General features: G+C 50.1%; 9 protein-coding genes and 1 non-coding gene across 10 annotated transcripts; 5 read left to right on the top strand and 5 right to left on the bottom strand.

Annotated features, from left to right (window-relative positions):
• Nucleotides 1-277: 277 nt before the first annotated feature.
• On the top strand, nucleotides 278-373 carry YALI1_A12530r. Its single transcript has one exon. It is a non-coding gene; the product is annotated as a tRNA-Leu (tRNA).
• Nucleotides 374-634: 261 nt separating this feature from the next.
• On the bottom strand, nucleotides 635-3,082 carry YALI1_A12502g (uncharacterized protein; the record flags this gene model as incomplete). The annotated part of the gene is made up of 1 exon (XM_500011.3): nucleotides 635-3,082. The coding sequence occupies one exon, from the start codon at nucleotides 3,080-3,082 to the stop codon at nucleotides 635-637; it is 2,448 nt and encodes an 815-aa protein (XP_500011.3).
• A 591-nt stretch (nucleotides 3,083-3,673) lies between these two features.
• YALI1_A12492g (uncharacterized protein) lies at nucleotides 3,674-4,093 on the bottom strand (the record flags this gene model as incomplete). Its single annotated transcript, XM_068281752.1, has 1 exon — nucleotides 3,674-4,093. The coding sequence occupies one exon, from the start codon at nucleotides 4,091-4,093 to the stop codon at nucleotides 3,674-3,676; it is 420 nt and encodes a 139-aa protein (XP_068137853.1).
• An 81-nt stretch (nucleotides 4,094-4,174) lies between these two features.
• Nucleotides 4,175-5,797, bottom strand: YALI1_A12475g (uncharacterized protein; the record flags this gene model as incomplete). The annotated part of the gene is made up of 1 exon (XM_500010.4): nucleotides 4,175-5,797. One exon carries the CDS (start codon nucleotides 5,795-5,797, stop codon nucleotides 4,175-4,177), a length of 1,623 nt encoding a protein of 540 aa, XP_500010.4.
• Nucleotides 5,798-5,956: 159 nt separating this feature from the next.
• Nucleotides 5,957-6,772, bottom strand: YALI1_A12465g (uncharacterized protein; the record flags this gene model as incomplete). The annotated part of the gene is made up of 1 exon (XM_500008.3): nucleotides 5,957-6,772. The coding sequence occupies one exon, from the start codon at nucleotides 6,770-6,772 to the stop codon at nucleotides 5,957-5,959; it is 816 nt and encodes a 271-aa protein (XP_500008.3).
• A 2,008-nt stretch (nucleotides 6,773-8,780) lies between these two features.
• YALI1_A12445g (uncharacterized protein) lies at nucleotides 8,781-9,356 on the top strand (the record flags this gene model as incomplete). Its single annotated transcript, XM_068281751.1, has 1 exon — nucleotides 8,781-9,356. One exon carries the CDS (start codon nucleotides 8,781-8,783, stop codon nucleotides 9,354-9,356), a length of 576 nt encoding a protein of 191 aa, XP_068137852.1.
• Nucleotides 9,357-9,621: 265 nt separating this feature from the next.
• YALI1_A12437g (uncharacterized protein) lies at nucleotides 9,622-10,770 on the top strand (the record flags this gene model as incomplete). Its single annotated transcript, XM_500006.3, has 1 exon — nucleotides 9,622-10,770. The coding sequence occupies one exon, from the start codon at nucleotides 9,622-9,624 to the stop codon at nucleotides 10,768-10,770; it is 1,149 nt and encodes a 382-aa protein (XP_500006.1).
• Nucleotides 10,771-11,014: 244 nt separating this feature from the next.
• Nucleotides 11,015-12,235, bottom strand: YALI1_A12411g (uncharacterized protein; the record flags this gene model as incomplete). Its single annotated transcript, XM_500005.3, has 1 exon — nucleotides 11,015-12,235. The coding sequence occupies one exon, from the start codon at nucleotides 12,233-12,235 to the stop codon at nucleotides 11,015-11,017; it is 1,221 nt and encodes a 406-aa protein (XP_500005.3).
• A 749-nt stretch (nucleotides 12,236-12,984) lies between these two features.
• On the top strand, nucleotides 12,985-14,427 carry YALI1_A12403g (uncharacterized protein; the record flags this gene model as incomplete). Its single annotated transcript, XM_500004.3, has 1 exon — nucleotides 12,985-14,427. One exon carries the CDS (start codon nucleotides 12,985-12,987, stop codon nucleotides 14,425-14,427), a length of 1,443 nt encoding a protein of 480 aa, XP_500004.1.
• A 3,266-nt stretch (nucleotides 14,428-17,693) lies between these two features.
• Nucleotides 17,694-19,373, top strand: YALI1_A12356g (uncharacterized protein; the record flags this gene model as incomplete). Its single annotated transcript, XM_500003.3, has 1 exon — nucleotides 17,694-19,373. One exon carries the CDS (start codon nucleotides 17,694-17,696, stop codon nucleotides 19,371-19,373), a length of 1,680 nt encoding a protein of 559 aa, XP_500003.1.
• Between the last annotated feature and the right edge of the window lie 1,556 nt (nucleotides 19,374-20,929).

Below are 20,929 nucleotides of genomic sequence, written 5' to 3'. Positions count from 1 at the left end.
TATGTATCACACATTTGGTGAGACGGTTGTAATCGTCTTAGGCTAAAAATACTGAATATTTACTGAATAATGTTGATGAATGAATGTATGTATGTTAAAAACGTCTAAAAAATCCAAGATTAATCGGGGGATATTCTATTCGTTCTAGAGGAATACATTTTCAGTTACTTAGACCTATAAACAATGTCATTCCTGCAAATCGGACTTGGAGTCTGGGGACGATGATTAGGCAGTTGTAACCTTGACAAGGATAAATTTCAGATAATTTTCAACAATTGGCATTCTGGCCGAGTGGTCTAAGGCGCCAGGTTCAGGTGACTGAATCAATATCCTGGTCTCTCCGGAGGCGAGAGTTCGAATCTCTCGGATGTCATTATTTTTTTTGGAATGTGCCAGAAATTAAAGTTTTTCATATACACATCCCTTTTTCTCTGTCCAATATAAAACATGCAACTCTTGTGGAAGATATCTAAGAACTCGACTTTCTGCTGTGATGATTTTGGTCACGTGACTTTACAGACATGGTCGTTTCGTGTCTTGTCCACAATTTTGTCGCAACGAGAATCTCTACAAGTGAGTACATACAGTATGTACTTGCAGTTGGTCAATCATGCGATGTATTAATAATTAGTATCTATGTCTGCTTCAGAAACTCCTCCATGTTAAGATGAGGACTTCCAGTGCCGGACCGGGACTCGTGAATGGCACCCAGAGCACCCTGATCGGGAACGTCGTCCAGCTCGGCGTCAGTGGAAGAAGCATCCGACCGATCGCTTTTCTTGCCGCCAAAAAAACTCAGCTTACCAACATTGAACTTGGCAGAAGACGTGCTCCCCTTTCTGGGAGAGGTGAGGGTTCGGATTCCCTTTTGAATGATGCTTTCTCGTCCATTGGAGTCTTTGGAGCCATCGGTCATGGCACTGTACTCACTGTGGGTGCTGGAAGCACCATGTGGTTCAGCGGTGTCGTCATACAGCTCCCTGGGCTGATCAAACGCCTTAAAGCCAGGAGCAAACGGACCCGAGGAGCCTCCATAAGAGTCCACAGACCGGTTGCTCCAATCTTGCTCTCCAGAGGGAGATCCAGACCACTCGGAGGTGCCAAAGCTGGGTCCAAAGATATTGCCTCCGGGAGAGTTGGACCGGTTCCAAGACGCCTGGAAGGGGTCATATGACTCGGGAGCCACCAGCATGTCGTCGTCGGGCTCCTTGCCCTCCTGCTTGCGCTTGTTACGGAAGAAGAGGGAGCCTTTGTTGGCAGGTTCAGGGGGAGGCGTGGCCTTAGCTCGGTTGAATCCAAACATGCCGGAGAGCCGTTTGAGACGAGTCACGGGCGAGCTGGTGTCCATGTCGTAGTCCTTGGAGAAGAAGGAGGGGCTGTTGGGGTCTTCGGAAGACACCCGGAAAGCGTCAAACGAGCTGGACGGAGAGCTGGTCTGGGCATGACTAGGGTATGTAGGGCCCTTCATGGGCAGTTCGTCGATTGCCTCAAAGGAAGACTGAGTGAGGGAATCGTTGAGATCGTCAGCACCAAACAAATTGGATGGGAGAAACATTTGCACCGCAGTATTGAAGTTTTCATCTCCTTCAAATGCGGAGGGGCGGCGTCCAGCGTCAGGAACGGACTGGGCCGGAGCACTGGTGGAAGGCGGAAGCTCAGGTTTGATCATGTCGCGACTTGATCCGAAATCGAAGCTCGACGTGGAATTATCGATGATTTGAGAAGAGCTGTTGTTGGCGCTTGCGACTACCTGGAACTGCTGGTACTGGATCTTTGCCGACTCCAGTAGCCGCGTGGCCTCGCCGTACTCACCATACACTTGCACATATCGCTGCTCAAGCTGACGCTGCACGTCTCGCCACTTTTGGTCCAGATCGGTATCGAAATGGATCTGTTGGCGTAAGATCTCGGCCTTTCCGTCAGATGTGCCCTCGAGAATCTTAAGTAAAGCTTCCGGCGAGTTGTTGGCATCGCTGCCTCGGCTACTGCTGCCGTGTTCTGCCAGACTCTTTCGCAGGGCGTCAAGCTGCCGGATCTCGGCCGTCATAGTCTTGACCTCCTCTTCCACGGCCGCCAGCGACTTTTGTAGAGTCTCGGCCTCCACGAGCTTCTTGTTGGCGTTCTCGTGGTACGTTTCTGTGTCGGTGGTTGTGAGATCCTCCGTTTTGCGCTCCATGATCTGCGACGTGTTGATCCACTTGCTCTCTTCCACCTCCATGCGTTTGAGCGTCTGCTCAAGGTTCTGCAGCTGCTTGTCCACCTTGGCCCTGTGCAGCTCAATGTTGAGCTTCTGGTCTTCCAGGGCCTTCATTTCGGATCGCAGCTGCGATCGGGACACATCATCCTTCTTGCGCTGTGCCCGAAGCTCCTGTGACTCCTCCTGCAGCTTGTTTTCCATCGCCACCAGCTCCTTCTCCACCTCTCGATACTGCATGTTGGCATCCCGGATCTCCTGCTGCGCAGCCTCCACCTCGGCCGTCAGTGACTCCACCGTGTATGCAGACTTGTCAGCACTCAGCTTTTTGGAAGACGAGTGTTTGTGTTTCTTGTGCTTGAGCCCCGCGGCCGTAGAGGTGGCGGGGATGCTGGTGGCCGAGCTGAGGCCGGAGGTTGTAGATGCGGTTGATGTTCCTGTTCCGGACGCGAGCACCACAAACGAGGGGGTCACGGGGTCCATGAGAACGGGCGCCAGAGAGTCCAGAGACGGGTGCTGCACCCGTTTGCGCGTGTGGACACGGACTGTGGTTGTATTGGATCTGTACTGATTCGCGTTGACCGTGAGCACGTTGACAGAGTACGTCTTGTCCGGCTGCAGGTTGGTGAGCACAACCGACGTGGACCTCGAGCTCTCGCCGGCCTTGATGCCGTTCACCTCGATGATATGTTTGTGAGCTGTGGTCTTTTCCGGTTTGGGCCATCGCAGCGTGACCGAGGAGTCGGACACATGATCCACACAAATGTCGGGCCGCTCGGGGATATCCACACCCAGCAGCCGGATCAGCGTCGTCGCGGGGATCTTCAGCAACCGTGTGGCGCGATGTAGCAGCCAGAAGACCGCCAGAATCGTGGCTATCAGGCCCATAGCTATGTGTCGTGATGGAGAAGAAGGTTGGGAGTTTCGCTTTTCCGTGCATGCGAGTGAAGAGATTAGTCAGCAGCTACGTAAAGAAGAGGACGTAAGCGGGCTTGTGTAGCGAGGATTCGAGAGGACGACAAACGAGTTTAAAACAGTATACAAGTTGGACGACTACTCTTACTGGTATTACTACAGTATTGCTACAGTATTGATACAGTATTGGTGGGTACAATGAATCAATGTTTAGCAGGGTCATCACCAGAAGTTGGCCGAGGTACACTGTTCGATTCTGGGGTGTGTGCATTTTCGGAAGATTTGTTCCGCTAGAAGAATGTACGACTACGAGTGGAAACGTGTTTGTTTTTGTGCTGTACAATACAGTATGTACTGTGATTGTATTTGTCAGTATTTGTATTGTATTTAATGTACTATTACTTGATATACTTGGACTTGTATATACTGTGCTTGTACGAGTAACTACTGTATGTATTGTTCAAGTCTCGAGGTCAAAGACCCTCCAATAAGACCCTCTCATGACGTTCCACCGTCCTTCTTAGAATCGCCTTAGAACCGCCTTAGAACCGCCTTAGAACCGCCTTAGAATCTCCCTTGTACCTGAATAACGAGCTCGGGTCCAACAGGATCGAAATGATAAAACTTGTACATTTTCTTCACCGTGACATCGTATGGAATCCGATCCATGAAAAAACCAGTCCTGTTACCTCTGCGAGCAAGATCACCGCTGAGCTTGTTCAAGATGGAGATGGCTGTAGCTCGCTTCCATCTGACGAAAGAGGGCGTCTTGCCGTTGAAGAAGGGGAACACAAAGTTGGGACGGCCTTGACTACGGTCTTTTACGCAGTACGAAGTGCCAGTGACCAGGTCTCCAACAACCCGTCCTCGACTCACCGAAGCAGAGACAAACCGACCACACACCGAGCGGAATGTGGACTGTTTTAGATTCTTGGTCTTCTCGAGAGTCGTTTCGGAGTTGTCTGCCAACCGGAACGCCTTCATGGACTTGGAAACCCCAGCCGGAACGGGAGTCACCCAGATGTTGTTGAGCTTCTTGCCGGGTCGCTGCAACTTCAAATCCACTCAGAAAGGAACCATGGTGTTGAACAGGTTGATGTGCAGCATTCCATTGAACACGACAACCTCCATTGTTTTGAGCACGCGTTCATCTGCCGAGAAAGAAGTCAAACAGTATTTCTGTCGGCGGTCTGCCACCGCGTCAAAGTAACACACTTGATACTGTGAACCAGAGCGCAGAAGCCCAATAAATCCAGCGCCACCACCCAGAAGCTTGCCAAAGCCCGGCTCAAAAGACGAAACCATGCTGGAAAAATGTTCGCGGTCGTATTTGAGGATACCGTCTTCAGTTTTGAAGGCACAGGACTTATCCACAAACACATTAGTCTCGCCGTCCTTGATCCACAGCACGCGGTCGTTTTCATCCACAAACTGAATGGAGGCGTGGTCGTTGTTGACGAACATCTTTGTTCCTCGAGGCGTGAAAAGAGCGTGCTTCTTCGGAGTGTGAAGTGGCTCGGTCTTGATGGCCGCCTGCTGGACCTTGAAAGTCTTGAGGTTCAACGATACGTAGTCGGTAAAGATACAGTTGCCCTGCAAGTGAACCACACTGAGCCCGTCACGCTGGAGAATGAAGGGCATCAAAAAGGCACCCTCAAATAAAGGCTCAAAGTCCATTCGACCTTGGGCATCCACAGGGTCAATGAACGTGAGATCGGACCGCGGAATCGAGTCCAGGTTGTCAGCACATGCCCAGGACGCGGCATTCGAGCTGAATCTCCTTGCTCGGGACACCACGACTCGTCCATAGTCGAACCACGACGTGTACTCCGACTCATGTGCTTCAAGAGAAGTAGCCCAAGGAATACGAGTCTGGACCTTGTCACGAATCAGGGTATTCTCAGCCTTACGGATAGCACTTTTGAATAGAGTGCTTGTATCAGCCAAAGCAATGCAGGTTTCCAGATCGAGGTGGAAGCACATGTTTTCAACCACACTCTCTGGGAGCTGTGGAAATGGGCGTCTTGTAGTGCTGACGTCATCAGTCAACTCGACGGCCATTAAAGCAGCCGCCGAGACTTCTCGCTTAGATGCAACAGGAGGCTTGGATACGTATCTGGGTGTTGACTCAACAGCAGGTTTGAACACAGGCGCGCATGGGTTGAAAGTCGTTTTGGTAGAGGTGGTTTCGGAAGGGGGTGTTTTGGCAGCCGAGTTATTGGAAGTCGAGCGAACAGCTGGGGGTTTATTTGAAATCTTGACAATCGGAGACTTATCCTGCATCTTGGCCAGCTTTTCATCTTGCACCACCTGTTTTTGTTCCTTGCGCTGCGTTATCGGAGGCGAGGAATGCGCCTGGTGAGGTGGAGTCAAGATTGGAGGACGGGTACCATGAGGGTAGGCCACTTTGGGAGATGTTTGAGGATGGTTGGTGTAACGGGGCGGAGTCAACAGCGGGACTTGAGGCAGCTGAGGAGGCTTATGAATAGATGTGTACTGAGGGAGTTGATGGTTGATCCCAAAGGCATGACTTGATTGAGTAGTACATCCCAAGCCCACGACTTCACTTTCGAATAGAGTCCCATTGTCTTGCACTCTCTGAATAGCGGCCCGAAACCCATCTACAACTGACACGCCACGCGCACGCAGAATCGAGATCTGCTCGGCAATGCCAACATCCAGTGCCATGCCTTGGGAATTGTGAAAATAACCGATGAAATGCACGCACCGTTCCAGTTCAAACCGCTCTCTCTCGACTCCTGGATAATGGCTGAAGTTGTGCAATAGAAACCTGCCACGCTGTTCAATATCCCACAGCTCTTAGCTTAAGGACCAAGCCCCCTGGGGTTAAGAAGGGACGTCCATGCACTGTCGTTTAGCCAGGGGAGATAACGGAGGAAATGACCGTTTGTAGGTAGTCAGTTGTGGGGCATTGTGAGGTGGGATGGCAACGTTGGCAGAAGACGGTTTTGTGGGATTGGTCCTATTACTGCCAGTCTTAACAATCTCGCCAATTACTACCGGCATAGATTTTGTTTGACCATTGTCTTTTTCTTTTGCAAGCTCGGTCTCAGTCGATTGAGGAGGGACAATTGTACTTGCAGAGTTTCCACCGTCCAGTCTGGTACGCTCCTCAGTCGTTTTTCCGGTAGTCGTTTCTCTGGTGTCTGCGACTGCCGTGGACTGCTCTGTCTCTGAAGGGATGTACCTGGGACCCAGCAGGAAGCACTTGGCAGGATAAACCCCGGTCTCAAGAGTCTCCATAAAGGCATTCAGACTACGGAGGTTGGCCCGCTGAAATCGCATCGCCAACTGCTCCTCTGTCAGGGAAGAGTGGCTGAAAAACAACTGCAGGGTCTTCACCAAATCGCCTGACGAAAATCCACCGCGTTGGAGATACTGCAGCACTCCAGGACCCACAATTGTCTTCACCGACTCCAGGGAGAATCTCCTGGAAGCATCCGCCAGCAACTCCAGTTTCTCGGGCCCCTCTTCTTCAGCCGGAGGAGAAGGTAGCCTGGCTCGTGGCCATCCGCATGTGTGTTTGGTCGCATCTGATTTCTGGTGTCGCGCGCACGGTTTGCGGTTCAGAAACGAATAAATGTCATTGGCCACGTGATCTGGGCCGAGTTCGCGGACCGTTGTAGTTTCCGCGTCCTTCATTGTGGTGTTTTATGAGTATTGGCTGGACTACTTACTGACGATTTATTTATCACGCGCGACGCGTCACGTCCGGAGTTTAAATGAATATCATGACAGGCGTGTTTAGTCCTGCGCGACTGAGCTGTTACTGTAGATTGAGTACAATTGTTGAGATTATAACCAATCAACCAAAAAAAACAACAGCTGTACTCCTCTCCCGTCCAAAACCAATAATATTCATTTCCATACGACTGTTGATTCGTTTGGCACTTCTAATTTCAGATACTGATTCGTGTTTTGGCCAACTGCACTCATTTCCCCACGAAATTTGACGATATCGGTGCAAAATATCAGTATCAAAAATACTAAAAAGCATTTTCTAATGATGCACTATAGTACAGTTGAATTTCTTACTATTATTATGACATTGGGTAATATTGGAGCCCCAGAACCGTTTTTTCCGAAGACGGATGATGTTTTTACTTTTTTTTTTTACTTTTTTTTTTCATTTTTTTTTTCATTTCGATTTTACTGTACATATTACTCTGTACCTCTAAAGTAAAATCACTGGAATTGGATTTTCACCATCTCCGAGTCCATCGGATAATTACTTTGTCCAACCAACCCAACCCGCGATACAGTGCTCCTATCGGAGGTTTGACTCTCGACAGATTGGTGGATGAAATATTACGTAATTTATTCGACAAAAGATGACTGTGATTTCGCGTTAATACGCGCACTTGAGTCACTGAGTCATCTGAGTCCACGTGAGTCACCAACGAGTCACATGCAAGTCACTTGCACACATCCCACCAAACGCCTCGACATGGGTCGGTCATGTGACCGAGGACCGAGGGAGGCTCGGGTCACGTTCCAGCACGTCATGACGTAATTATCTTTACGTTTGCCCCGAGGAAACGCCGTACAACCGTGCTGCAGGCCGTTTATCCGGACGTTTGTAATCACGCCGAAGTCTGATTCTATAGGGATGAGAGTGGAGGGGATGGAGGAGATGGGGGAGGTGGTGGTGGATGTAGAAATAGGTAGAGCTGTTGGTTATACTGTTGATTAGACAGTTTTTCTGCCCACAAAGTGTTTTATCGTCACTCAAAGACGTTGTACGAGTGTACTAATGAATGCTAAGGTATAAGCATTTTATTTTAGGACTAAAAATAGTTCGAGGAGGCGGGATATTATTTCAGTCGCACGACTCCATTGTGCATAAGCCGAGGTGTACGTTATTTGGTTTTATGTATTAATTGTAATAATTGTAATGTTTATATATATTTAATAATGTATAGTAATTCCATTATATATAAACTTGTACTTGTACTGACTGTACTGACTGCACTGACTGTACTGGACTGTACTTGGTACTTGACTTGCACTTGTATCGACAGTACATAGATTTATGGTATCGTACTTGTAGCTAATACTTCATGCAATTTATATTTTATATTTTATATTTTATATTTTCTGTTGAAAGTACATACCTCCTCACATTTACAGTATATTCTAATCTGTAAAACATAAACCGGAGATGCCATCCAGATACCAACCCACCAGAGACCATCCACCAGAGGCTCTAAGACCTCGAAGGTCTCGACTACCGAAACAAATGCGAACACCGAACACCGAACACCGCCACACACCGCGACCCGTTCAAGCCACGGTTTCGCGCACAACGCTGATATCCTTCCGTTCTGGCGTGGACGTTTCGGCATTTTGATCTCGTCCGAATTCAAAATCATGTTTGGTCCGGTGCATGGTGAGATGCATTTCCCCGCTACGAAAAACAGACGGTATTGTCTGGGGAAGGCTGAGGGCGAAAGGAAGGAGAGAATAAAAAAGGGAGAGGCAAAAGGAGAGGCAATGGGAGAGGGAAATGGACGGAAGAGGACAGTAACTGTAGACAGAAAGTGTAGATAGAAAGTGTAGACAGTAACTGTAGAAACGAAGAAGATGTGATTTCCTCACACAAGATGCGAACACTCCAATCTTGCACATTCCACCAGACTCGACTCATCTCATGAATCTTCCTCAAAACATGCACGTCAAGCTCCAACGTGCCCCCACAAACCCTGTCCGTGTCAAGTCCGAGAGCTCGTTCTCTCGAAAGGGTCACGCGATGGTTAAACCGAGACCCCCGCCAAATCCAGATTTGCTGGCCCTGTGCAAAATCCCGTTCCCGCCATCGGCTTTTCTAGTCCCCTTATTGTATCCGCCTCCATCCATCTCCATTATTGCAGACGTTTCGGCAATAGCCCGTTCGGGATTTAAGCTTCGGAGAAGTGTCGAGCCAGCCGATTGGCTAAACGCCGAGTGTGAAAAAGAGGGCCGTGCACTTTCCACACCGTGGGTGGCAACGAGGCGTTTGAAAGAGCCCCCAAAGGCGGCACAAGATAAACCCGACGCCACAGTTGCCATGTCGCACCACGGAGCGCTTGCATGGCGCCATCCAAAGCTGTGGCTGGCACTTTATCCTGCGCAATCAAACACAATCAGTGCGCCAAACTCTGATGGCTATTGCGTCATGACAGCCGGCAGCGAGAGGATATATATAGGAGACGAGACGAGCCTTCCAGCCTCAATCGAGACAGCCTGAATCGACTTCTCGCGCCACCTCACCGACTTTGCGCCTCCACCGACTTTGCGCCTCCACCGACTTTGCGCCTCAACCGACATCTCGAGCTCCCTAACAGACTTCTCGAGCTCCCTAACAGACTTCTCGAGCTCCACAGACTTCTCGCGCTCCTCAACTGACTTCTCACGCGTCTCCTCAGAGCCACTTTCGAGCACCGACGAACCCAGACGTGACTCAAACGCCCGATACAAACATCAACCCAATCAGGTCCACCCCAACAACTAAAATGGCACCCAGCGCTGAAAAACTGCCCTCGCCGGCATCATCAGCCCCCCAGGTCTCGACCCTGAAGTCGGTCATTGCCGAGGTCGAAGCACCCTACAAGTACGACTACCTTCTCCCCGTCTACCCGGACCTCAAGTGGGACCCCCTCGAGGAAGTCCCCTACACAGACGCCGGTATCGACGCGGACCCCAACTACACAAACCTGTTCAAGGACGCGTCCAAGGTGATTGAGCTGACCCCCCGGTTCGGAACCGAGATCCACGGTGTTTCTCTAAAGACGCTGTCCACAGAGCAGAAGAAGGAACTCGCCCGTCTGATCTCCTTCCGAGGCTGCGTCTTCTTCCGAGACCAGCCCGACTTTGAGATCGAAGACCAGCTCAACCTCGGCCGGTTCTGGGGCACCCTGCACAAGCACGCCTCCACCTCTGTGCCCCGAGACTGGGAGGCCCGAAACCTCGACGAGGTCCACGTGGTCTACACCGACTACCACAAGAAACCCAACACAGCCTTCCCAGCCACCCACCTGTGGCACGCGGACGTCACCTACGAAAAACAGCCCCCTTCATACACCTCGCTCAAGGTGCTGGCCAACCCCCCAACCGGAGGAGACACCTTGTGGACCTCCAACTACGCCGTCTACGACTCGCTGTCTGAGCCCATGCAAAAGTACCTCGAGAGTCTCACTGCCATCCACTCGGGAGTCGCCCAGGCCGCAGACTCAGCCCGTGTGGGCCAGCCTCTCCGACGAGACCCCATTGAGACCGAACATCCTGTCATTCGAACACATCCCGTGACCGGCTGGAAGTCCGTCTTCCTTAACCCCGGCTTTGTGACTGCTCTGCGGGGCATCCCCACCTCCGAGTCCCAGGCCATCATGACCTACATCAACTCTCTGGTGGCTACCCAGCAGGAGGACACTGTCCGATTCAAGTGGAACTCACAGGATGTGGCCTTTTGGGACAACCGAACCACTTCGCACAGCGCCTCGTTTGGATACTATCCTTACCGACGACATGGAGTGCGAGTAACGGTGACTGGAGAGGTTCCCGTGTTTGACAAGAACGGTACTTCCCAGCAGGATCACTTTGATGCCGAGGTTGGGCTTGTTCGAAACAAGGACGGTTCTGCTGGTGGAAACTACAACGACTAAGCTTGTGGTAGTAACGATATGAACGATGTAAACGATATATATGATGATTTATGATTTATGTTGATTTGAGGTGATCAGGATGACCACATTAATAGCTATTGTAGATGAGCGGTACACTCGTAGTATAGACAAGCGATGGAGTATACATACAGTACGAGTATGTACATGTGGATTGACGTAAGCGCATATCGACTACTACACTCTCCCAGAACCTATACAATCATGAATTAATCTATATACGACGTTACTCGTCATCTTCGTCATCATCCTCCTGGTCAGCTTCATTCTCCTCGTCCTCATCATCTCCAGCTTCATTCTCCTCATCACCGTCATCTCCCTTGAGCTTGGCCTTTTCCTTTCCTCTTGCCATTCGTCCCTTCTTCTCTGTCTTGGCCTTGACGTTGGCCAACTGCTCGGCCTTTCGGTCGGCCTTGATCTTGGCGGCAGACGAATGTCGCTTCTCCAGCTTCTTGATCTCGGCCTCCGACTTCTTAATCCGAGTATGATGCAGCACCTTTCCAGAACACACGCCGTCCTCAATCTTGATGAGATCGAGGGTCATTCGGGGACCAATCTCCACGAGCTTGACGGCCCGTTTGCTAGGGCCCTCCTCAAGAGGCATTTCGTCGTCGTCGTCCGGGTTGAGGTCGACAATGGCATCCTCCTCGACCTCGGACATGTCCGAATCGGAGGTGAAGGCTCCGGCATCGGGGTCCAGAAGATAGTCGGCCATATCCTGCTTTTTGCTGAGGTTGGGGATCTTCTTTCGCAGCTTGTGTTTGAGTTTGGTGAGCTTTTTGACGCCCCGGGTCACGTCAACCGGACGGGTGTCGATGGCGTAGTGTCGGAACTCGATAGAGCCCGTCTCCTTGTCCTTGTTGAGCATGACGACCCGACGAATCGAGGGAATTCTGGTGTTCTGCGCAGACAGAGGGGGGAACATGTTCTGGAACATCTGGGTTACCAGAGTCTCGTGGGGGTTGGTGGCATCGTCACTCTTGAGAGAAAAGTTGTTCATCACCAGCAGAGGAGGCTGCTTGTACAGCTTGCCGTCGTTGGACTTGGGCGACCGCACAAACTTCCGAACGTCCTTGATGAGCGAGTACTGCGACACCTTGAAGTGCAGAGTGGGGCCCCGAGGCACACGAGCCATTCGCAGCGAAGTCATGCCAGACTCTCCCTTGGTGAAAATCATCAAATGTGACACTCCGAGAGGACCAGCCATGGTCACAAAGTCCCGCAGCTTGTTTCCCTTTCGCTCCCGCAGTTTGCCGGCGGTGTGGGGTTCCATGGCACATCGAGTGTCTCGAACTAGTTGTGTGAGCGCATGCTGAGAGGCCGGGGACGCTGCGACACTGCCGACCTTTTTGGAGCCCATCTTGAAGATCATGGACTTGGGGATCTTGTCCATGTCCTCCTCGGAGATCTGGACGTGCGTTCTCTTCTTGCTTTTCCGCGCTGCCATTTTTTTCTTAGTCTTGGTGTGTGCGTGTGTGATGATAAGTTGCCCGCTTTTTTTTGCATCAAGATTGGAATTTTTTGAAATAGGCTTCACTCGTGCATCTTGGGATGAGATGGAGACAAGCCGACCAGAGCGTAGATGTGAGCGTAGATGTGAGCGTAGAGCGGCGATTTTGATGTGATATAGGGGATTTTCTCAGGTTTCATTGGTTGAAATGGTTTGGAGTAGATAATATTGATTTTTTGCCGTCATATCAAGCCGTTTTATCGTCATATCATGTCGTAGAGATCAAACTAGCTATAGTGGGCAGCGGTGCCAGTGATACAGTCATTGTGAGCAAAAATGTAAGGATAGTCGTTGAAATTTTACCATATACAGATCATCCGCTTTTCCATTTATGCAATTTCCCTCTTTAAATTCGTTTCTATTAAAAACTGGCCGAGTTAGCTAAATATATGCGTAATTCACTCAACCAGGAATCGAACCGACGATCGCGAAAAACACAAAAGAACGAGGTGGCGGCGGTAGGAGTAACAATGTTGGAAATCAACGAGCGGCATTGGACCAGTTTTCCATCAATAACTCTTGCAACTCCTCTATTATCCCGATCCTGTTGTCTGGAGACGCTATAACGATTCTCCTTATATAGCCTTGCACATGTCATAAACTCTAATATATTTTTGAAGCTGCATGCACATTTTTTTCTCCATCGAACCTTGATTATTTCACATACAACTACTGTACACACAACAATGGCCAAGGCGACGGAAAAACGAGTGAAGCGAGCAAAGAAGGAGGAGAGCGGGTCCGAGTCCGAGGACAACGATGCCATCGCGCAGGAAATCCTCGACACCACCAAGTCCGACAACGAGGAAGAAGAGCCCAAGAAGAGCTCCAAGAACTACACCTCGGTGGAGGTGGATGAGAGTGAGGAGCAAACCAAGACCTTCAAGGATCTGGGCGTGATTGACTCCATCTGTGAGACCTGCGAGGAGCTCAAATTCACCAAACCCACACCCATTCAGGCCCAGAGTATCCCGTACGCCCTCGAGGGACGAGACATCATCGGTTTGGCCCAGACTGGTTCCGGTAAGACGGCCGCCTTTGCCATCCCCGTTCTGCAGAGTCTGTACGAGAACCCCCAGCCGCTGTACTGTGTGGTGCTAGCCCCCACTCGAGAGCTGGCGTACCAGATCAGCGAGACGTTTGAGGCGTTGGGCTCTGCCATGGGTCTGCGAACCGCTGTGGTTGTGGGAGGTATGAACATGATGACACAGGCGGTGGCGCTGTCCAAGAAGCCTCATGTGATTGTCGCAACCCCTGGACGTCTGGTGGACCATCTGGAGAACACAAAGGGATTTTCGCTGCGAACCCTCAAGTTCCTGGTCATGGACGAAGCCGACCGACTGTTGGATATGGAGTTTGGACCTTCTCTGGACAAGATTCTCAAGGTCATCCCCCGACAACGAAACACATATCTCTTCTCTGCCACCATGACCTCCAAGGTCGAGAAGCTGCAGCGAGCCTCTCTGGTGGACCCTGTCCGAGTGGCCGTTTCCACAAAGTACCAGACTGCAGACAACCTGTTGCAGTACATGGTCTTCTGTCCCTTCAAGCACAAGGACACACATCTGGTCTACCTCGTGTCCGAGAACGCGGGCAACTCGATGATTATCTTTGCCCGAACCAAGTCCGACACCCAGCGAATTTCTCTGCTGCTGCGAAACCTTGGATACGGCGCTATTCCTCTGCATGGAGATCTGAGTCAGACCGCGCGACTTGGAGCTCTCAACAAGTTCAAAAGTGGATCTCGAAACATTCTGATCGCCACCGACGTTGCCTCTCGAGGTCTTGATATCCCCGCCGTGGACCTGGTCATCAACTACGACATCCCCAGCGACTCCAAGTCGTATATCCATCGAGTTGGACGAACTGCCCGAGCTGGTCGGGCCGGCAAATCTGTGGCTCTGGTTTCGCAGTACGATCTCGAGCTTTATCTGCGAATCGAGGGCGCTCTAGGCAAGAAGCTGGACTCGTATCCTCTGGAGTCCGAGGCTGTCATGCTCTTTTCTGAGCGAGTGGCCGAGGCTTCTCGAGCTGCCATTCAGGAGATGAAGGGCGAGGATGGAACTAAGAAGCGAAGCAAGTTTGACAAGAAGAGACGACGAGACGAGATGGACATTGGAGAGCAGTAGATTGGTCCGGGAACTAAAAGACTTTCAGATGCGTATGCGATTGAGAGTATGTGATAGATAATGTATTTTTTATAGTCAAAGGTGAGGAGGGGATATTGGACCAATCGAGAGGTGACGACGAGTGGAGAGATATTGGTCCAGTATGCACTGTATGTACATGGTTCAATCGAGTAAAGAGGTGTCAACATCTCGATAGTAATTCAGTTATTACCGTAATTATAGGAGCACTTTGGCAATCGATGGATAATCGAACATGACTTGTGAGCTTCGTATTATATCTACAATATGTACAGTAGATATTGTATATAATTACTGTAGTCTTTAACTACAATAAATACGATACTGCCAGTCCAATCAAACATGATAATATACCTACAAGTACATACAAGTAGGTACTTGGAGACGAGTTATACCAAATTAGACCCGATATTATTGCCTAGAATCGAAAATACAGCCTTTCACGGTGATAATATCGCGATATCCAATTACATGCTGTACGGTGAGGGGAATTGATTGAGTGTTATGGTAATTAAATGTGTCAGACAGTCAGAGTGAGAGTGAGAGTGCAGAAGTGGTTCGTAGGCACAGACTGCTTCTGCTTCGGTGACACAGACAGCTTGGTTAGTCAGGGTTATACCTTTCTCACCAACATCTTATACTCATCCTTTCCTGCCTCTTCTCACAAAAATTGTACAATGTATTTTATGATATTTTTCTCACAAGTTGTCTTGTAAGTCTAGAGCGTATAAGGTGGGAAATTTGGGCTATTTTTCTGTCGGGCTCCATTCTTTCGAAGACCCGATGAAATGCAAAGGTTTTTTAACCAGAGTTTACTGGCGGGGTTAAGTGAGTTGGAGAATTATTCCGTAAAAAAAGACTAAAACCAGAAAAAACGAAAACCAGAAAAAACGAAAACCAGAAAAAACGAAAACCAGAAAAAACGAAAACCTGAAAACCTGAAAACAAGAAAACAAGAAAACCAGGAAAATACGGGAGTTGCGAATATGAGATCGAATGATAGTACTCGTACCATGAGATTGAGCGATAATACAACCAAATGTTTCCTAAAATGGGCTCAAATCACCGAGACTGAGGGCCAAGCATGTGGCTGTGGTATGGTATGTACATATATATTGTGCTTGTGGTAATACGGCAGAAACCTGAACACCGAAATACAACTATGTACTACAAGTAGAACTGAATTGACTGTCACTTGTATTGATTCATACGATACTCAGACCCAGACTCTACAGACTGTCACCGGGATCGATTCTGACGTGAAACCTCATTCTCACCGTCTCACGGCCCCACGATAAGGCCTCCTTACCACCGTCTCACAACCATGTCTTGTTCTACTTGTAGGTGAGACACTGACGACCGTGGCAGATCAGTATCCACATGAAATGGCAAATGGAAACTTGACCGGTTGTCTGAAAACAGCGATGTCCTGTTTGGCACATGTCCGTGATACTAATTGTAGTACTGTCGAACGTCAAACGTCAAACGTCAGAGTCTGCAGCCGAATACGGAAGCCAAGGGACGATATCTCGGGCTTGTAGGGGATTATCAAGCCGCAACCCAGCTTGAAAGAGACCCCCTGGTCCCCTGGCTTGTATAAATGGTCTCAATAAGTAGCAAAAAAGGCGGTATCGCACTTGAACCGATGCTCTACCTGTATCAGAACCCACAGCTGCATTATCACCATTGCCAAGAACCAATATTTCGTTAGCTCAGATCCCTGGAAGGTCCATGAGTGACGCATGCGGGCACTTGACGCTGATCTCTCCAGAACAAGTCCAGAATAACTCCAGAATAACTCCATTTACGTGCTGGAACGTGAAGTTGGGTGGGCTAGTTCGGGGACTGCGTTAGACATGGCCCTTCCCAAAGGCGTGATAACGTTGAATAACCCCCAGCTAAGGTACAGTTAGTACTTACATCGGGGTCATGATGTTACGCTGTCGTCTGGAGTGGCTTCCATTGCCCAGATTCCGCCGCATGTGACGTACTCGTACAGCAACGGCTGCTCTTTGGAAAGCGTCCCGATAGTGCATGACATTTCATTGTCCGAGTGTTTGCCAAATGAGTGTGGACATTGTTTTCATTCCTCAGGCACGGCACATGCCCCTGGCTCCTACAAGTAGTGTTTGATCGCTGCAAATCCCAAGCCTATGTCTATGTAGCGTTCCGGAAGAGTGTGGGTAGATGGACGGATGCGTCGCTGCGGTTTGCGACGCTGTTGCAGAGCGCACTAGTGCCAGCTGCTGCTGCTCCAGACACCCGCTGCAGCTAGATTAGCCGTGACAATGGCAGGGCTCGTGGGCGTCTGTTAGTTTGCAGGGTCCTGGAAGTGGTTAGGAAGCACCACCCTGAGACGTCTGGACGTCTGAGACTAAGACAATGGGTGTTGTACCAGGCGGTTCCAACCGTAACAACTTCCAGCCGTAAGAACCTCTGACTTCCAACCGTAACCACCAGCTGATCGAGATTGCCCCTTGAGCAAACTGTCAAGGGCCTTACTACCTCAGTTGAGTGAGACAAGACAACCCACCATGCCATAAGATCAACACACACGCCGCTGAACCTGAACCACAGCTCGCAACCACAACTACTTTAGACCATTCCTCTTTTGGTGATACTAATTGAAGCAGCCAAACTGGGACTTGACAGCCACCGCTCGCACTAGCCGTGCCGATGACGTCCCGCCTCTGGCCGACCATTGTCCCCGCCCCGCCGCAGCCCGGCTGAAATTACGCCCCCAAAATATCGCCCCATGTCCCCTCAATCACGTTGCGCGATCGACACGGGCCCCACACACGGTTTCATAATATATAAAGTGCGCACATGTACGACTAAAATAACCCTCGCTAAGGGGAAAGTAGGTTGGACTACAGCAGTACACTGCCAAATTAACTTTATCAAAAAAAAAAGAAAAAAACAGTATGGCCTTGTGTGGTAACATGAGAAGGTGGTTGTGGCAGCTTGGTTGCACATCTTTGTGGCTCGATTTGGCCGCCATCAACGACTTATTACGGGCCGGGAGACCATGTGACGCCCCGAGCGTGCGCTTGCCCCATCTGTCATCCAGGCCCGTGGTCGCACAAGAAGATAAATAGTCGGTGGTGTCTAAGCTCCTACCCCTTTTTTTGCACAACAAAGACGGACCCTGACGCATCCGGAATCGCCCTGGATCGTGGTCAAAGCCCTGCCGACGGTCACAGATAACTCTCACTCTATCTTAAAGCGCCCTCTTCCGATCAATCGCCATGTTCATCACTACTAAAGCCCCCGACAAACGCACATCGGTGCTCAGCTTCGACTTCAAGTACACCGACGTGGAAGCCATGTCCACCCAGCCCGTCACCATGATCTCCTCGTCCCCAGTGACGCAGCCCAAGCGGTTCTCGCTCAACCGAATGTTCAGCAAAAAAGGCTCCTCGTCCATAGACAAGAGCACCCCAATCTCGGTGCCCATGGACCCCACCCGAATCGACGACTGCTTCAAACGAGACAAAAAGGTGCTGGAAGCAGAGATCCAGAAAGAAAAGGCCAAACAGGAACTGCTCTTCCTCATCGGGGAAGGCGATCTGGCAGAGAAAAGACACAAGTCCAAGAGACCGCCCTCGTCCTCCTCAACTGCCTCCATTGCTTCCTCCAGACGACCCTCCACCTCCTCGTCTCGCCCCCAAACTTCAGCTTCCTCCAGACTGTCAACACACTCAGAACTGCCCCTCCACTCACTCAGACCCACCTCGACCCGATCGTCCAGATCCTCAAGATGCTCAGTCGCCCCCTCAAACCCCAACTACTACTACACGGGCCTGTCCTTGGTCAAGCTGAGCAGCCTCGACAGCTCCTACAGACGCCAGTACGGCTACGGCTGCAAAACCGTGGAGGAAAAGAAGATTGTCCACCAGATCTGCGCCACCCGAGACCTGGAGTACCTTCCTCTGGTGCTGTTTCGATGCATTCGCGAGATCAACAACAATCTCACCGAGATCGGGGTCTACAAGCTGAATGCCAGCGCCCAGAAAATCGAACAGCTCCGAAGATGCTTCACCGACAACGGGCCCCTATGTGACTTGGGCGACTACGATGTTCACACTCTAACCTCGTTTCTCAAGAACTTTCTACGACAACTGCCTGACGACCTCTTCCCCAACCCCTACCAGGAGACACAGCCCAAGGTGCTGGTATCTGTGGTCAAGACTGCGCTCGGAAAGCTGCCCAAACAGTCCATTGTTGTACTGAGGACTCTGTGTACACACATCCAGGACGTGTCCAACCACCACGAGACCAACAAAATGACGCTGTCGACGCTAGCCCGCATTTTGGCCCCCTCTCTTAGAATTAGATCGTCTGTGCTTGAAACTCTGGTCAAACATACCCCTGAACTTTGGTATGGCATGGAGGGTAACGGCGTCTACACATACGAGGCTATCGAGGTCCGCCGTCAAGAGGCCGTGTCTCCTACCTCATCCAGCTATCCCGCTGGCCTCTTTCCTTCTCGAATGTACTCTCACGACAACATTTCTGACGAGTCTCTTGAAAACCAGATCAATGGTATCATGTACTGCGGAGGAGGCATTGGAGATGTGGACAGTGACGTGGAAGATGATTCTGCCACTTCTGCGTCTCCGCCCAGATCTTCGTTTGAGTTCTCGGAGAACACTGACATGGAGCATACTGATGCGGAGGACCATTCGGATCACTCGCGTCGGCGAAAATGCACTTCTGTGGTCTCCACCAGCACCACCGAGAGCCAGATCGAGCCCAAGTCTCCTATTGCTGAGACCATCAACATTGACGGCGATGTTGCTATTGTTGGTCAGGCGGTGATGCTCAATGGAACCGTCACTACTGCTGTTCTTCGCGAGTACAAAAAGGCTCCTCTTCCTGCCATTCCTCAAGATAAGGGCAAGGAGCCCGAGGAGGCGACTGCATAGTCCTTAGACCTTTTTATTTATTTATTTATTGTCATTCGTTGTATAATAGGGGTATGTACTGTACATGATGTGAAACACGATTGTATTGGATATTATACGGGTCAACGGAGCCATATCAACGAGACCATGTGAAAGGGCGGATATCTGATATTGCGAGTTCAAGGCAAAACCCATGGAGTGTAGAAACAGTTCGACTTCTTAGTTATGCAATGATGCACTTGTCTGCACGACTCTGAATTATACAATTTCAGAACAACACCGAGTGAACTACTTGTACTTTGGAACTGGTACTCGTACAATATATTACTATGTAAGACTAGGGGCTGTCTACACCACCATCTTCTCTCGATGGTAAGTGTTTCGACGCTAGTCATAATCACGTAGTCTCCATCAGGACAGCCGCATTTTAAGACGTTTGACAACTAAAAATCATCCTAGGGGTTTTAACAGGGACACCTAGAAAACCTGATCGAAGACTTAATCACCCGAGCTATCAAACCACATCTTAACTTGCACTTGGGTAGCGATTTTTGGCTTTTGAGGTAGCGCTCACACCCTATCGTTTTGACAGATCAACTGAATGACTATCGGTTTGTGGCCGGAGCCGTTTTTTGGGGTTCATGGCCGGAGCCGTTTTTGGGGTTCGTTGGCCGGAGCCGTTTTTTGGGGGTTCGTGGCCGGAGCCGTTTCTTGGGGTTCGTGGCCGGAGCCGTTTCTGGGGTTGGCCGGAGCCGTTTTCTGGGGTTGGCCCGGAGCCGTTTCTGGGGTTGGCCGAGCCGTTTCTGGGGTTGGCCGGAGCCGGTCTGTTTGATTTCGGATGCGAATCAAAAAAAAAAAAACTGCTTTCGCAGGGTTCAATGGAGGGGTTGCCCCCAAGGGACACGATGACACGCGTGGTCAAAGGTGCCGCCAAAAAACTGGGACTGGACGCCTATTTATATTCGAAAGGCTGTGGTGAATAAAGTATTGGGTTCGGGTCTTTGTTTGGGTATTAAAATGGGGGCAGGACGATAACGTCGTGAAAACAGATCATTGAGACAGGAATATGACAGACAAACGACGCATATAGCTTACATAACCAGTTTCAGCGTTATTTGTAGCTCGAAATTTCCTTTTTCCGTCCATTTGCAGCGTCCAATCTCCTCAATTATACATCTACCATTGAAGCTCGAAAAGGCTATTATTGTATTTATTTACACATCCCAAACTAAAACATTCCAATATATGCCAAGACACGCAAATATCTGCGGGAATTGGCTTATGGGATCTGGAAGATGGAGAGATCCCCTCCGGTACTCAGGGTATAGCTATATGAGGGGATAACCTGAACTGTAGTGTGGGTGTGAACAGTAAAAGCCCTGGTAATGATAGTCAGTGATACTGCACTTGTAGGTTAATCGTTAGGGTGGCAATAAGAAGTAGCAAGCGTAAAAGGCGGCCGAGGCCACCCGAAGAAAAGAGCAGTAGCAGGGCGCGTAGTCACACCACAGGGGACGCAGAACCAAACCAATGACGAAGAAGAACCACAAGGAGACGTTTTCAAAGGCAATGCAAAC

Source organism: Yarrowia lipolytica, chromosome 1A, assembly GCF_001761485.1.
Source record: "Yarrowia lipolytica chromosome 1A, complete sequence".
NCBI lineage: Eukaryota > Fungi > Ascomycota > Dipodascomycetes > Dipodascales > Yarrowia > Yarrowia lipolytica.
The sequence above is the reverse complement of the archived record's forward strand: the minus strand, read 5'-3'. Positions and strand labels throughout refer to the sequence as shown.